General features: G+C 44.4%; 1 protein-coding gene across 5 annotated transcripts in view; it reads right to left on the bottom strand.

The window, feature by feature from the left end:
- ghra (growth hormone receptor a) overlaps nucleotides 1-14,681 on the bottom strand; it is a 303,078-nt gene that overhangs the window by 97,476 nt on the left and 190,921 nt on the right. For all 5 annotated transcript variants that reach the window (XM_078215258.1, XM_078215257.1, XM_078215260.1 and 2 more), the window contains 2 exons: nucleotides 7,912-8,081; nucleotides 18-196 (listed from right to left, as the gene is read on the bottom strand). In XM_078215258.1, coding sequence (XP_078071384.1) covers nucleotides 18-196; nucleotides 7,912-8,081 — 349 coding nt within the window. The remainder of the gene's footprint in view (nucleotides 1-17; nucleotides 197-7,911; nucleotides 8,082-14,681) is intronic.

Below are 14,681 nucleotides of genomic sequence, written 5' to 3'. Positions count from 1 at the left end.
GAACTCGTTTGACATACCAAGTCCCAGTGGTTACTGTCACTGGCTTTGTACTGGATCTCGTACTTAAGAGATATCCATCCATTTTTGATGTCAGCAGTAGGTGGCGCCTCCCACAACACCTGGATGTCAGCAAGCAGACCTGACTGGCTGATATTCAGCAACGTCCAGTTCAGCGCGATTGGAGGATCTGGTTTCACTATGATAAGCAAAAAGAAAAAGCTGAAGAACAGTGAGAGCAGAGGGTCCAGCAACACACAGAATTAATTGGAACTCGGAGCCAGCAAGGATTTCTGAAAGAGAAATCATGTTTGTCTAATTAAATTGAGTTGTTGATGAAGTAACAGAGATTGGTGATGGAAATGTCGATGCTGCCTGTATGGATTTTAACAAAACATTTGACAAAGTACCACGTAAATGACTGGTGAACAAATTGAGGTTCATGGGATAGAAGGTTTAGTCTCAACTTGGTGAAGACAGACAGTGTGGGGGTCTTACCACAAAAATTCTAAGTACTGAACGAGCGTGAAAATGGGAGAGAATCGCGCCCATCTTTTGGGCGAGCTCCCAGACACAATCATACAGCATTTAGGAAAACAGAGCCCAAATGTTCTATAGAGGCATACAAGATGATCAGAGGATTAGATAGGGTGGATAGTGAGAGCCTTTTTCCTCGGATGGTGTTGGCTAGCACGAGGGGACATAGCTTTAAATTGAGGGGTGATAGATATAGGACAGATGTTAGAGGTAGGTTCTTTACTCAGAGAGTAGTATGGGCGTGGAATGCCCTGCCTGCAGCAGTGGTGGACTCGTCAACATTAAGAGCATTCAAATGGTTATTGGATAAACATATGGATGATATTGGAATAGTGTAGAGGGGCTTTAGATTGGTACCACTGGTCGGCGCAACATCGAGGGCCGAAGGGCCTGTACTGCGCTGTAATGTTCTATGTTCTATGTTTTATGTGATTCTCGCCAGCAGGGGAGGTGGCTCAACGCCATTGTGCAGGTACCCCAATCTCCCAGTGCACTGTGTACTGGGAGATCTGTCATTCCCACCTGACCCCTTGATATTAACCCCCCCCACCTGATCGCCACCCCAGCTGATCCCCACACACACGATCACTGCCCCAGCCGATACCCACACCCCCCCAATGCAGAGTGCCCCCCTTCCTTCCCCCCATGGAGCTCCCCCTGCCTCCCCATCATGGTCCCAGACTCCCATCTTGGGCCCGCCCCTTCAGGCCCCACACCTCCCCCTCCAGGCCCTGCCCCTTGGCACTATCTTGTGCCTAGTGGGCAGTGCCATGGTGCAAGGCTGGCAGTGCCAAGCTGGCACTACCCATGTGGCAATGCTCAGCTCTGCTACCAGCCACCTGGGGTGGCTTCAATGGCCTCTGGTCCCACCGGTGAGGCCATCACGCCAGGTGATCCTCACCGGTGAGGGCCTACATTGATGAGCAGGTAAGGACAAGTGAGCTCGGATGGACTCACTAATTACATTTAAATTACCTGATGAATATTGAAGGCACGAAGCCAGTTTTCCTGGCAAAATGGGGTTGGTAACATTGCGAGATGCGAGAAATTAAGCATAAACCCGATTTTTCGCCTCTCAGCCAATCTTAACAGCTTGCCACGCCAATCGACCAGTGTGACAAGCTACCGGTGTTTCTTTCCTAAAGGACATTAAGAAATCCATCAGGTTTTTAGAACAATCCAACAGCTTCATGATGTCTTTTGCTGACACTAAGGTCTGGGTTTAACCAGTCCTCTCTGGATGGGCTGGCAGATGGGGGTGCAGGAAGGCAGGGGTTGCAGTGTTAGAACGTAACCGGTGACAACTTGGCATTGGAGGGCTGAAGGGCCTGTTTCCTGTGCTGTACTGTTCTTTGGATGTAATGTGACCAATGGTAAGAAGCTGTAAGGGTCAGCTGACCCAGTAAACCATGGAACCAATGATAGAATGATGCGATGGTCAGCTGACCAGCTGACTCACTATAAATAAGAATCTGTTGGGAATTGTGGAGAACTTGGATTGGCCCAAGGCGAGGCCCCAAGTTTGGAGTGATAAAGTTTCTTTATCAAACCCTTTCTTTGATTTATAGGTTGAAGAAAGTTTTGTTATAGTTTTACTGTCTGCATTTGAAGAGTTCCTTCCGAAGAAACATGCAGTGCTCATCATCCTCCTGTCACCACACCATCTTGTTAGCAGTGGAGAAGGTGAAGGACGCCTTTCTGATCAGAACACAATTGAGTGTTCTGATCAGAATGAGCAGCCTGGGAATGGAGGGATACAAACGATTGGTCTAGTTGGACCAAGGAGCGGCACAGGATTGGAGGGCCTGTTTCCTGTGCTGTACTGTTCTTTGAGTGGTTGAAATAGTCAATGAAGGGCCTCCTCCCGCCTCATGTCTGTGTCTCTTGGATTAAAGGGAGGGGTGATAAGGGCTCTAACAGGCAGATCAGCCAGAGCACGGAGGTACTAGCACATCAAAAGGTGAGCACAGTAAGAAGTCTCACAACACCAGGTTAAAGTCCAACAGGTTTATTTGGAATTACAAGCTTTCGGAGCGCTGGTCCTTCATCAGGCGATTGAGTGAAGGGGCAGCGCTTCAAAAGCTCGTGATTCCAAATAAACCTTTTGGACTTTAACATTGTGTTGTGAGACTTCTTACTGTGTCCACCCCAGTCCAACACCGGCATCTCCACATCATCAAAAGGTGGAGCTTAGGGTGTGGTTCAGAGCATCAGGTAGGTGTAAAAATGTGGCTAATCACAGCCACAGGCTTCACTAGGATAGTTGAGACTTTGAAAGTGTAGCTGAAAGTGAACTAGGGCGATATTCATAACCTTATTTATCTAAATGTATTCCTTACCTAAAGTCCTTGTTATATCAAATTTGGATACTGCTAAACTCTTTCATATATCATGGATCTGATATGGAAATTGACATCATTCAGATGCAAATTCGTTTTAATTAGAAGTGGCAGCCACACAGTATCACCCTCCAGCCAGTCATAGGTGAGGTATCTGCTTATATATACAAATAAACAGGGTGAATTTCAGGAAGCCACTATATTCATTTATTAAAGTTGGCGAACTGGAAGATACCTATTGTTTCCCTGTGTCTCTGTTAAGCTTCAAAGGGTATGAGAGATAATTCCAATGAGTGTCTCCTAGCTGCTCATTACTGAATTGTGGACATGTCATGGTGACGTCTTGGAACTCCACTAATATCCATGTACACATGGTACCCGAGTCACAGCCCAGATGTTAGTTCAGGTTTAATATTGTCAGCTGAATTTGTGAAGGACTACACCAGGCTTGTTGACCATGCGGCCTGTGGGCCAGATGTGGCCTGCCAGGTCCCCCAGTGTGGCCCCTGGAGGCGGTTTTCAAAATGCTGATAAGTGGAGTAGAAGATTCCGAAAGAAGCTGCTCCTCCAATCACAGACAGGGCCTCTCCTGCTTTTGCTGATGATAGGCTCTCTCGCAAACCAGTGGGAGAGAAGCATTCTGTGGTTGGAAGAGCAGCAACACTGGAGGAGCCCGACAAAAGAGGTATTGGCAGGAAGAGAGAAAGAGGCTGTTGGCCTGGGTGGGGGATGGGCTGGAAGAGGCTAAATATGATGGTGCAGGTGGTAGTGGTGAGAGTGAAGAGTCCCACTGCCCAGTGGTGTGACAAAGAGTGAAAGAGTGAATGATTGTGGGAGAGAGAGAGTGGCTGAGATTCTATTATCCTGCCCTCCACTATGTCAGAGCGGGTGAGGGGCGGACAACGGGAAGTCCATTGACCTTGGGTGGGATTTTCCGGTCTCGGGTTGAGCAAGGCTGTAAAATCCCAACCAGCGCGTGTGAGAGGGAGTGTATGTGTGGAAGAAAGTGAGTGTGAGGGAGTGTGTGAGACAGTGAGTCTGTAGAAAATGAGCCTGAGGAATTAAGAATGGAAAACAAGGAGATGGAAGCTGAATTAAACAGGTATTTTGCATCAGCCTTCACCATAAAGGACATAAGTGACATATCTGTAAATCAAGGGAAGGGAGGGTGAAACTCAGGAAAATCACCATCACCAGAGAAGAGGCACTGAGCAAATTGTGGGAAATGCAGCTGACAGATTCTCCAGGTCCTGATAGACTTCATCCTCGGGTCTTGAAAGAACCATAGAACCATAGAAAATTACAGCTCAGAAACAGGCCTTTTGGCCCTTCTTGTCTGTGCCGAACCATTTTATGCCTAGTCCCACTGACCTGCATTTGGACCATATCCCTCCACACCCCTCTCATCCATGAACCCGTCCAAGTTTTTCTTAAATGTTAAAAGTGACCCCGCATTTACCACTTTATCCGGCAGCTCATTCCACACTCCCACCACTCTCTGCGTGAAGAAGCCCCCCCTAATATTCCCTTTAAACTTTTCTCCTTTCACCCTTAACCCATGCCCTCTGGTTTTTTTCTCCCCTAGCCTCAGCGGAAAAAGCCTGCTTGCATTCACTCTATCTATACCCATCAAAATCTTATACACCTCTATCAAATCTCCCCTCAATCTTCTACGCTCCAGGGAATAAAGTCCCAACCTATTCAATCTCTCTCTGTCACTCAGCTTCTCAAGTCCCGGCAACATCCTTGTGAACCTTCTCTGCACTCTTTCAACCTTATTTACATCCTTCCTGTAACTAGGTGACCAAAACTACACAATACTCCAAATTTGGCCTCACCAATGCCTTACATAACCTAACCATAACACTCCAACTTTTATACTCGATACTCCGATTTATAAAGGCCAATGTACCAAAGGCACTCTTTACGACCCTATCCACCTGTGACGTCACTTTTAGGGAATTCTGTACCTGTATTCCCAGATTCCTCTGTTCAACTGCACTCTTCAGAGTCCTACCATTTACCCTGTACGTTCTACTTTGGTTTGTCCTTCCAAAGTGCAATATCTCACACTTGTCTGCGTTAAATTCCATTTGCCATTTTTCAGCCCATTTTTCCAGTTGGTCCAAATCCCTCTGCAAACTTTGAAAACCTTCCTCACTGTCCACGACACCTCCAATCTTTGTATCATCAGCAAACTTGCTGATCCAATTTACCACATTATCATCCAGATCATTGATATAGATGACAAACAACAATGGACCCAACACCGATCCCTGCGGCACACCACTAGTCACAGGCCTCCACTCAGAGAAGCAATCCTCCACAACCACTCTCTGGCTTCTTCCATTGAGCCAGTGTCTAATCCAATTTACTACCTCCCCATGTATACCTAGCGACTGAACCTTCCTAACTAACCTCCCATGAGGGACCTTGTCAAAGGCCTTGCTGAAATCCAGGTAGACAACATCCATCGCCTTCCCTTCATCCACTTTCCTGGTAACCTCCTCGAAAAACTCTAATAGATTGGTCAAACATGACCTACCACGCACAAAGCCATGTTGACTCTCCCTAATAAGTCCCTGTCTATCCAAATATTTGTAGATCCTATCCCTTATCACACCTTCCAATAACTTGCCCACCACCGACGTCAAACTTACTGGCCTATAATTTCCCGGATTTCTTTTGGAACCTTTTTTAAACAACGGAACAACATGAGCCACCCTCCAATCATCCGGCACCTCCCCCGTGAATACTGACATTTTAAATATGTCTGCCAGGGCCCCTGCAAGTTCAACACTAGCTTCCCTCAAGGTCCGTGGGAATACCCTGTCCGGTCCTGGGGATTTATCCACTCTGATTTGCCTCAAGACAGCGAGCACCTCCTCCCCTTTAATCTGTAAAGATTCCATGACCTCCCTACCAGTTTGCCCTATTTCCGTAGACTCCATGCCCGTTTCCTCAGTAAATACGGATGCAAAAAAACCATTTAGTATCTCCCCCATCTCTTTTGGTTCCATACACATTCTACCACTCTGGTCTTCAAGAGGACCAATTTTATCCCTCACTATCTTTTTGCTCCTAACATACCTATAGAAGCTCTTTGGATTTTCCTTCACTCTGTCTGCCAAAGCAGCCTCATGTCTTCTTTTAGCCCTCTCGATTTCCCTCTTAAGTAGCTTCTTGCACTTTTTATACTCCTCGAGCATCTGATCTGTTCCTTGCTGCCTGTACATTTCATACAACTCTCTCTTCCTCTTAATCAGTGTTTGGCTATTGAGATAGTTGATGCATCCCAACTTCCCCAGGGAAGGTTCCATTAGGTTGGGAAATAGTGAATGTAACTCCTTTGCTCAAAAAGGGAGAGAGGGAGAAATAAAAAGGAAACTACAGGCTACTTAGCTTAACATCTGTCATAGGGAAAATGTTAGAAGCCATTATTAAAGATGTTACAACAGGACACTTGGAAGAATTCAGGGTAATCAAGCAGAGTTAACATGGTTTTCTGAAAGGGAAATCATGTTTAACCATTTCATTGGAGTTCTTTGAAGGAGTCACATGCTGTGATTAAAGGGGATTTACTGTACTTAGATTTCCAAAAACATTTGATAAGGTGAAACATCAAAGGTTACTGCGAAAAATGAAAGCGCATGGTGTCGGGGGCAATGAATTGGCACGGATTGAAGATTGGCTAGTTCTCAGAAAGTAGAGTCGGCAGAGATGGGTGATTTTCTGGTTGGCAGGATGTAACAAGTGGTGTGCCACAGCTGGGGCCTCAAATTGTTACAGTTTGCATAAATGACTTGGATGAAGAGATTAACAGTGTAGTTGATAACATTTCTGATGACACAATGATAGGTAGGAAAGTAAGATGTGAAGAGGATACAAGGAGGCTACAAAGGAATATTGATAGGTTAAGTCAGTGGGCAAAGGTCAGACAAGTGGGGCGTAATGTGGGAAAATTTGAAATTGTCCATTTTGGCAGGAAGAGTAAAAAATAAGTGTATTATCCAAATGGTGAGAGATTGCAGAGCTCTGAGATTCAGAGGAAGCTGGGTGTCCGAATGCATGAATCATAAAAGGCTAGTATACAGGTGCAGCAAGTAATTAGGAAAGCTAATAGAATGTTGTTGTTTATTGTGAGGGGAATTGATTACAAAAATAAGAAGATAAAAGCAAATTACTGCGGATGCTGGAATCTGAAACAAAAACAGAGAATTCTGGAAAATCTCGGCAGGTCTGACAGCATCTGTGTAGAGAGCGAATAGAGCTAACATTTCGAGTCTGGGTGACCCTTGGTCAGATCCTTCATCTCATCCTATTTTCTTTACCTTCAGCTCTGATTTTAACCTGGTTTTAACCCGAGGGTCACCACACCTCAGACAAAGGGCAACATTGAGAAGGTTTGAATAACCTCAGTCAGTACGGGAATCACTAACCAGCCGTCCCGCTGAGCTGGACCAGCTCCATCACCTTTCTCCCACTTTATGACACATTTCTGTAACACAGCATCAGGGCCTAGATACATAGGACACATCAACAAGTGACATTTGTAGCTGACACTGAGTTTAATGAGTCCCTGAAACCAGACAAATGAATCTATATTGGACAAACAAAAAAACTGTTTAGCGTTAGAGAATAAATCACAACCCCAGTCCCTTTATCTTGTTGAGGCTGTTGCATTCAAATAATTCCATGTGGTGAAGGGTACAATTTCAAGGGACTAGAACTTAAAAATTAAGTTAGGAACAATAAGAGGGAACCTTTTCACCCAAGGGCATTGAAATTGTGGACTAAATGACAAGGAAATGACATTGAAGTGAACAACATTAATGGGTTCAAGAGATAATTTGTAAACTTTCTGGAGAGAGAAAGGATTGAGGGATACAGTGAGAATGTTTGTAAGTGAGACTGATCTCTGACATCTCACATTTCTGGAGATGTTTGTGTTCTGTATCCAGACTCTGTTGATGTAATTATCCTAATCTGTTCTCTCACTACTCTCCCAATGAACAAGAAGTAAATTGTTTGTTTTTACCGATGTTATCGATGGAGAAGCAGCGCTTATCGAATGTGATGTACTGATCCTGAAAGTCGGATTTCAGCTGGACACAGTATGAAATCCAGATGGAGGTGTAGGTTTGGTTGAAGTAGCAGGAGTTTTCGTTGTATATGTATTTGGGACATTCCTTCCAGTCAGCATTATTCCTGAAGGAACATTAATCCGTTAGTGTCTTTGATAAACAAGAGTCATTCCAAAACATTACACAACTTAGCATGAACCAAGTTCAAGTGTGGGCCTGGCTGATCATTGATTACATTCTCTTAAAACACTGACCTCGTACTGAAAGTAGGTTCTGATAGACAACTATTAATGCAAACACAGTTTCAGAGCAATCAGCCAGCACCAAAGCACAGCTCCCTTGATAAAGTGCCAACCAAACATAAAACTGCTGCTTATGCTCTAATCTGCCAGACTTAACATTCAATTCTTCCTTCTCCCTATCTAATTCTAAATGTTATAGGAACTGTTGCTTGGATTCACTGGTTATCAAGGTTGTCTTACTTTGAAGTAATGTTTTGGATTTGCCTAATCTATACACCTAGCCAAGCTGTTCCAGTACAGCTAGCATACTGGCACCTAACCAGCAATGTGGAAAAATCGCCCAGGTCTGACTTGTACACAAGAAACAGGACAAATCCAACCCGGCCAATTACCACCCAATCAATCTACTCTCAATCATCAATAAAGTGGTGGAAGATGTCATCGACGGTGCTATCAAGCAGCACTTACTCAGCAGTAACCTGCTCACTGACGCTCAGTATGGGATGCTGCAGGGTCATTCAACTCCTGACTTCAGTTCAAACATGGACAAAGGAGCTGAACCCCAGAGGAGAGGTGAGAGTGACTGCCCTTGATATCAAGGCAGCATTTGACTGAGTGTGGCATCAAGGAGCCCGAGTAAAACTGGAGTCAATGAAAATCGGAGAAAACCAACCATTGGTTGGAGTCATACCTGGCACAAAGGAAGACAGTTGTGGTTGTTGGAGACCAAACATCTCAGCTCCAGAACATCACTACAAGAGTTCTTCAGAGTACTGTCTTTGGCCTATCCATTTTCAGCCGCTTCACCAATGACCTTCATTATTTTCATTTGATTTGATTTGATTTATTATTGTCACATGTATTAACATATAGTGAAAAGTATTGTTTCTTGCGCGCTATACAGACAAAACATACCATTCATAGAGAAGGAAACGAGAGAGTGCAAAATGTAGTGTTACAGTCATAGCTAGGGTGTAGAGAAAGATCAACTTAATGCAAGGTAAGTCCATTCAAAAGTCTGACAGCAGCAGGGAAGAAGCTGTTCTTGAGTCGGTTGGTACGTGACCTCAGACTTTTGTATCTTTTTCCCGATGGAAGAAGGTGAAAGAGAGAATGTCTGGGGTGCATGGGGTCCTTAATTAGGCTGGCTGCTTTGCCGAGGCAGCAGGAAGTGAAGACGGAGTCAATGGATGGTCAGAAGTAGGGATGTTCGCTGATGATTGCACAATGTTCAATATCATTTGTGACTCCTCAAATACTGCAGCAGTCCATGTCCAAATACAGCAAGACCAGGACAATGTCCAGCCTGGATTTTAAAAAAAAAATTATTTACGGGATATGGTTGGGGTTGCAGCTATATAAAACCTTGGTTAGGCTGTATTTGGAGTATTGCGTGTAGTTCTGGTCGGCAGACTACCAGAAGGATGTGGAAGCTTTGGAGAGAGTGCAAAGAAGGTTCACCAGGATGTTGCCTGGTCTCAAGGGTGTTGGCTATGGGGAGAGGCTGAATTAACTAGGTAAAAAGTGTAAACTGGTCTCAAAACGTCAGTTCTTTTTTTTCCTTACAGATGCTGCCAGACTGCTGAGACTTCCCAGCATTTTCTCTTCTGGTTTTGAATAAACTAGGATTGTTTTCACTGGAAAGATGGAGGCTGGGGGGAGACCTGATAGAGGTTTACAAAATTATGAGAGGCACAGACAGGGTGGATAGTCAGAGGCTTTTTCCCAGGGTGGAAGTGTCAATTACGATGGGGGCACAGGTTCAAGATGAGAGGGGGAAAGTTTAAGGGAGAATGTGCGGGGGAAGTTTTTCAAGCAGAGAGTGGTGGGCGCTTGGAACGCGCTGCCAGAGAAGATGGTGGAAACAGACACATGAGCAACATTTAAAAGATATCTGGATGGGTACAGGAATAGGGAGGGAATAGGGGGATATGGACAGAGTAAGGGCAAAGGTTTTTTTAAAATTTAGTTAGGGCGTCATGATCGGCAAGGGCTTGACGGGCCGAAGGGCCTGTTCCTGTGCTGTACTTTTCTTTGTATTTAGCTCCCATTCCTAGTTCCCCCCTCAGAAGGTGGTGGTGAGCTGCCTTCTTGAACTGCTGCAGTTCCTGAGGTGTAGGTACTATTAGGGAGAGATAAGTGGCAAGTAACATTCATGTAAATCACTGCCAGGCAATGACCATCTCCAACAAGAGAGGATCTAACCATTGCTCTTTGATATTCAGTGGCATTACCATTGCTGAATCCCCCACTATCAAAATCATGGGGGTTACCATTGACCAGAGACGAAACTGAACCAGTCATATAAATACTGTGGCTACAAGAGCAGGTTAGACACTGGTTGTTCTGTGGCAAGTAACTCACCTCCTGACTCTCCAAAGCCTGTCCACCATCTACAAGGCACAAGTCAGGAGTGTGATGGAATACTCCCCACTTGCCTGAATGAGTGCAGCTCCAATAACACTCAAGAAGCTTGACACCATCCAGCACAAAGCAGCCCCGCTTGATTGGCACCACATCCACAAACATTCTTTCCCTCCATCACTGATGCTCAGTATCAGCAGTGTGTACGAACTACAAGATGCACTGCAACAGCTCACAAGGTGCCTTCAAGAGCACCTTTCAAATTTGTGACTTCTACATTCTCAAAGGACAAAGGCAGCAGATGCCTCGGAACACCACCACCTGCAAGTTCTCCTCCAAGTCACTTACCATCCTGACTTGGAAGTATATCGCTGTTCCTTCACTATCACTGCGTCAAAATCCTGGCACTTCCTAACAGCGCTGTGGGTGAACCTACACCACATGTTCCTGTGCTGGTTCTATTAGGTACTAAGTACTATTAGGTACTAAGGCAGCACGGTGGCACAGTGGTTAGCACTGCTGCCTCACATTGCCAGGGACCTGGGTTCGATTCCCGTCTTGGGTCACTGTCTGTGTGGAGTTTGCACATTCTCCCCGTGTCTGCATGGGTTTCCTCTGGGTGCTTCAGTTTCCTCCCACAATCCAAAAGACGTGCTGGTTAGATGTATTGATCTGAACAGGTGCCGGTTGATCTGAACAGGCGCCGGAGTGTGGCGACTAGGGAATTTTCACAGTAATTTCATTGCAGTGTTAATGTAATCCTTGTGACTAATAAATAAACTTTAAACCTTTTTAAAACTTCAAAACATGGACTGCAACGGGTCAAGAGGCAGCTCACCACCACCTTCTCAAGGGTGATGAAAGATGGACAATAAATGCTGGCGACGCACATGTCAAGAAAAGAAGCAAAAGTAAATCTTTGTCATATATCGGTTCCATGGAAAAAAAGGTTGAATCCATTTGGGTGGAAATTAGAAATAGTAAAGACAAAAAGTCACTGATAGGCGTAGTCTATAGGCCACCAAATAATGACATCATGGTGGGGCGAGAAATAAACAAAGAAATAACTGATGCATGTAAAAATGGTACAGCAATTATCATGGGGGATTTTAATCTACATATCAATTGGTCAAACCAGGTCGGTCAAGGCAGCCTTGAGGAGGAGTTCATAGAATGTACCCTCGATAGCTTCCTTGAACAGTATGTAATGGAACCCACAAGGGAGCAAGCTATCCTAGATCTGGTCCTGTGTAATGAGACGGGAATAATTAATGATCTTGCAGTTAGAGATCCTCTTGGAAGAAGCGATAACAGTATGGTTGAATTTAAAATACAGATGGAGCGTGAGAAGGTAAAATCCAAGACCAGTGTCTTGTGCTTAAACAAAGGAGACTATAAAGGGATGAGGGAGGATTTGGCTGAGGTAGACTGGGAGCAAAAACTTTGTGGTGGGACAATTGAGGAACAGTGGAGGACTTTCAAAGTGCTTTTTCACAGCGCTCAGCAAAAGTATATACCAGTGATAAGGAAGGACTGTAGAAAAAGAGATAATCAGCCATGGATATCTAAGGAAATAAAGGAGGGATCAAATTGAAAGAAAATGCATACAAAGTGGCAAAGATTAGTGGGAACTAAGAGGATTGGGAAATCTTTAAAGGTCAGCAGAAAGCCACGAAAAAAGCTATAAAGAAAGGTAAAATGGATTATGAGAGTAAACTAGCTCAGAATATAAAAACAGATAGCAAAAGTTTCCACAAATATATAAAACAAAAAAGAGTGGCGAAAGTAAACATTGGTCCTTTAGAGGATGAGATGGGGGGTGTAATAACTGGAAATGAGAAAATGGCTGAGGCATTGAACAGGTATTTTGTGTCGGTCTTCACAGTGGAAGACACAAATAACATGCCAAACATTGCTGACAGGAAGGCTATGGCAGGTGAGGACCAAGAAACTATCATTATCACGAAAGAGGTAGTGTTGGGCAAGTTCATGGGGCTAAAGGTAGACAAGTCTCCCAGTCCTGATGGAATGCATCCCAGGGTACTAAAAGAGATGGCGGGAGAAATAGCAAATGCACTAGTGGTAATTTACCAAAATTCGCTGGACTCTGGGGTGGTTCCCGCAGATTGGAAAACAGCAAATGTGACGCCACTGTTTAAAAAAGGAGGGAGACAAAAGGCAGGTAACTATAGGCCGGTTAGCTTCACTTCTGTAGTTGGGGAAATGCTTGAATCTATCATCAAGGAAGAAATAGCGAGACATCTGGATATAAATTGTCCCATTGGGAAGACGCAGCATGGGTTCATGAAGGGCAGGTCATGTTTGACTAATTTGGTGGAATTCTTTGAGAACATTACATGTGCAATGGACAATGGGGAACCTGTGGATGTGTATCTGGATTTCCAGAAGGCAGTTGACAAGGTGCCGCACCAAATACTGCTACATAAGATAAAGGTGCACAGTGTTATGGGTAATGTATTAGCATGGATAAAGGATTGGTTTGCTCACAGAAAGCAAAGAGTGGGGGTAAATGGGTGCTTTTCTGGTTGGCGATCAGTGACTAGTGATGTGCCTCAAGGATCAGTGTTGGGACCGCAATTGTTTACGATTTACATAGATGATTTGGAGTTGGGGACCAAGTGTAGTGTGTCAAAATTCGCAGATGACACTAAGATGGGTGGCAGAGCAAAGTTTGCGGAGGACGCTGAAAGTCTGCAAAGGGATATAGATAACCTAAGTGAGTGGGCGAGGGTCTGGCAGATGGAGTACAATCTTGGTAAATGTGAGGTCATCCATTTTAGTAGGAATAACAGCAAAATGGACTATTATTTAAATGGTAAAAAAACTGCAGCATGCTGCTGTGCAGAGGGACCTGGGTGTCCTTGTGCAGGAATCTCAAGGAGTTGGTTTGCAGGTGCAGCAGATAATTAAGAAGGCAAATGGAATTTTGTCCTTCATTACTAGAGGGATGGAGTTTAAAAACAGCGAGATTATGTTGCAGCTGTATAAGGTGCTGGTGAGGCCACACCTGGAGTACTGTGTACAGTTTTGGTCTCCTTCCTTGAGAAAGGATATACTGGCACTGGAGGGGGTGCAGAAGAGATTCACGAGGTTGATTCTCGAGTTGAGAGGGTTGGCTTATATGGGGAGACTGAGTAGACTGGGGCTATACTCATTGGAATTCAGAAGAATGAGGGGAGATCTGATAGAAACATATAAGATTATGAAGGGAATAGATAAGATAGAAGCAGGGAAGTTGTTTCCACTGGCGGGTGAAAACTAGAACTGGGGGGCATAGCCTCAAAATAAGGGGAAGCAGATTTAGGACTGAGTTGCGGAGGAACTTCTTCACACAAAGTGTTGTGAATGTGTGGAATTCCCTGCCGAGTGAAGCAGTTGAAGCTACCTCACTGAATGTTTTTAAGGCAAGGATAGATACATTTTTGAACAGTAAAGGAATTAAGGGTTATGGTGAGCGGGCGGGTAAGTGGAGCTGAATCCACGAAAAGATCAGCCATGATCTTATTGAATGGCGGAGCAGGCTCGAGGGGCCAGGTGGCCTACTCCTGCTCCTAGTTCTTATGTTTTTATATTCAATGCCCTGTGCACTGTCTCAGAAACATGGTTCTGTGCAGCACAGGTTTGATAGAGTTCAGTTCCCTTTACACTGTCACATCAAACACTCCCACATTAAATAATGGGTTAGTGCACGATATGGCTCTCATTGTGCACCCAGCAATGTACTCTCAGAGATAGCCTTCGCTCCAATGTTTTAGATGACATTGCCAGTCATCCTTCCAGTCTTTCTGAAGAATTGTCCACATGCGAGATGTCTACTTGCATCAACAAGTAATTCAAAGTTGTTGACTCAGAAAATAAATTTTATCTTATTTGGTAATGGCCCCAGGTCTAGATTAGAAAGGACACTCTAACTGAAAAGTGTTCCTCATCCCCTAATAGTACCAGCTATTATCTATAATCTGCGGTAATGATTAAATCACCCTTTATAAGGTTATACATTTTGTTCACCTGTGCTTGTAAGGGAAATTGTACTGGATATTGTATGAGTTTAGTATGGAATTCAGATTCATAGGTTTTAGTGAAATAATAAAGCAGAT

The sequence above is a fragment of the Mustelus asterias genome, chromosome 6 (genome assembly GCF_964213995.1).
Source record: "Mustelus asterias chromosome 6, sMusAst1.hap1.1, whole genome shotgun sequence".
In the NCBI taxonomy this organism is placed as follows: Eukaryota; Metazoa; Chordata; class Chondrichthyes; order Carcharhiniformes; family Triakidae; genus Mustelus; species Mustelus asterias.
This window is presented reverse-complemented; position numbering and strand designations above follow the sequence as displayed.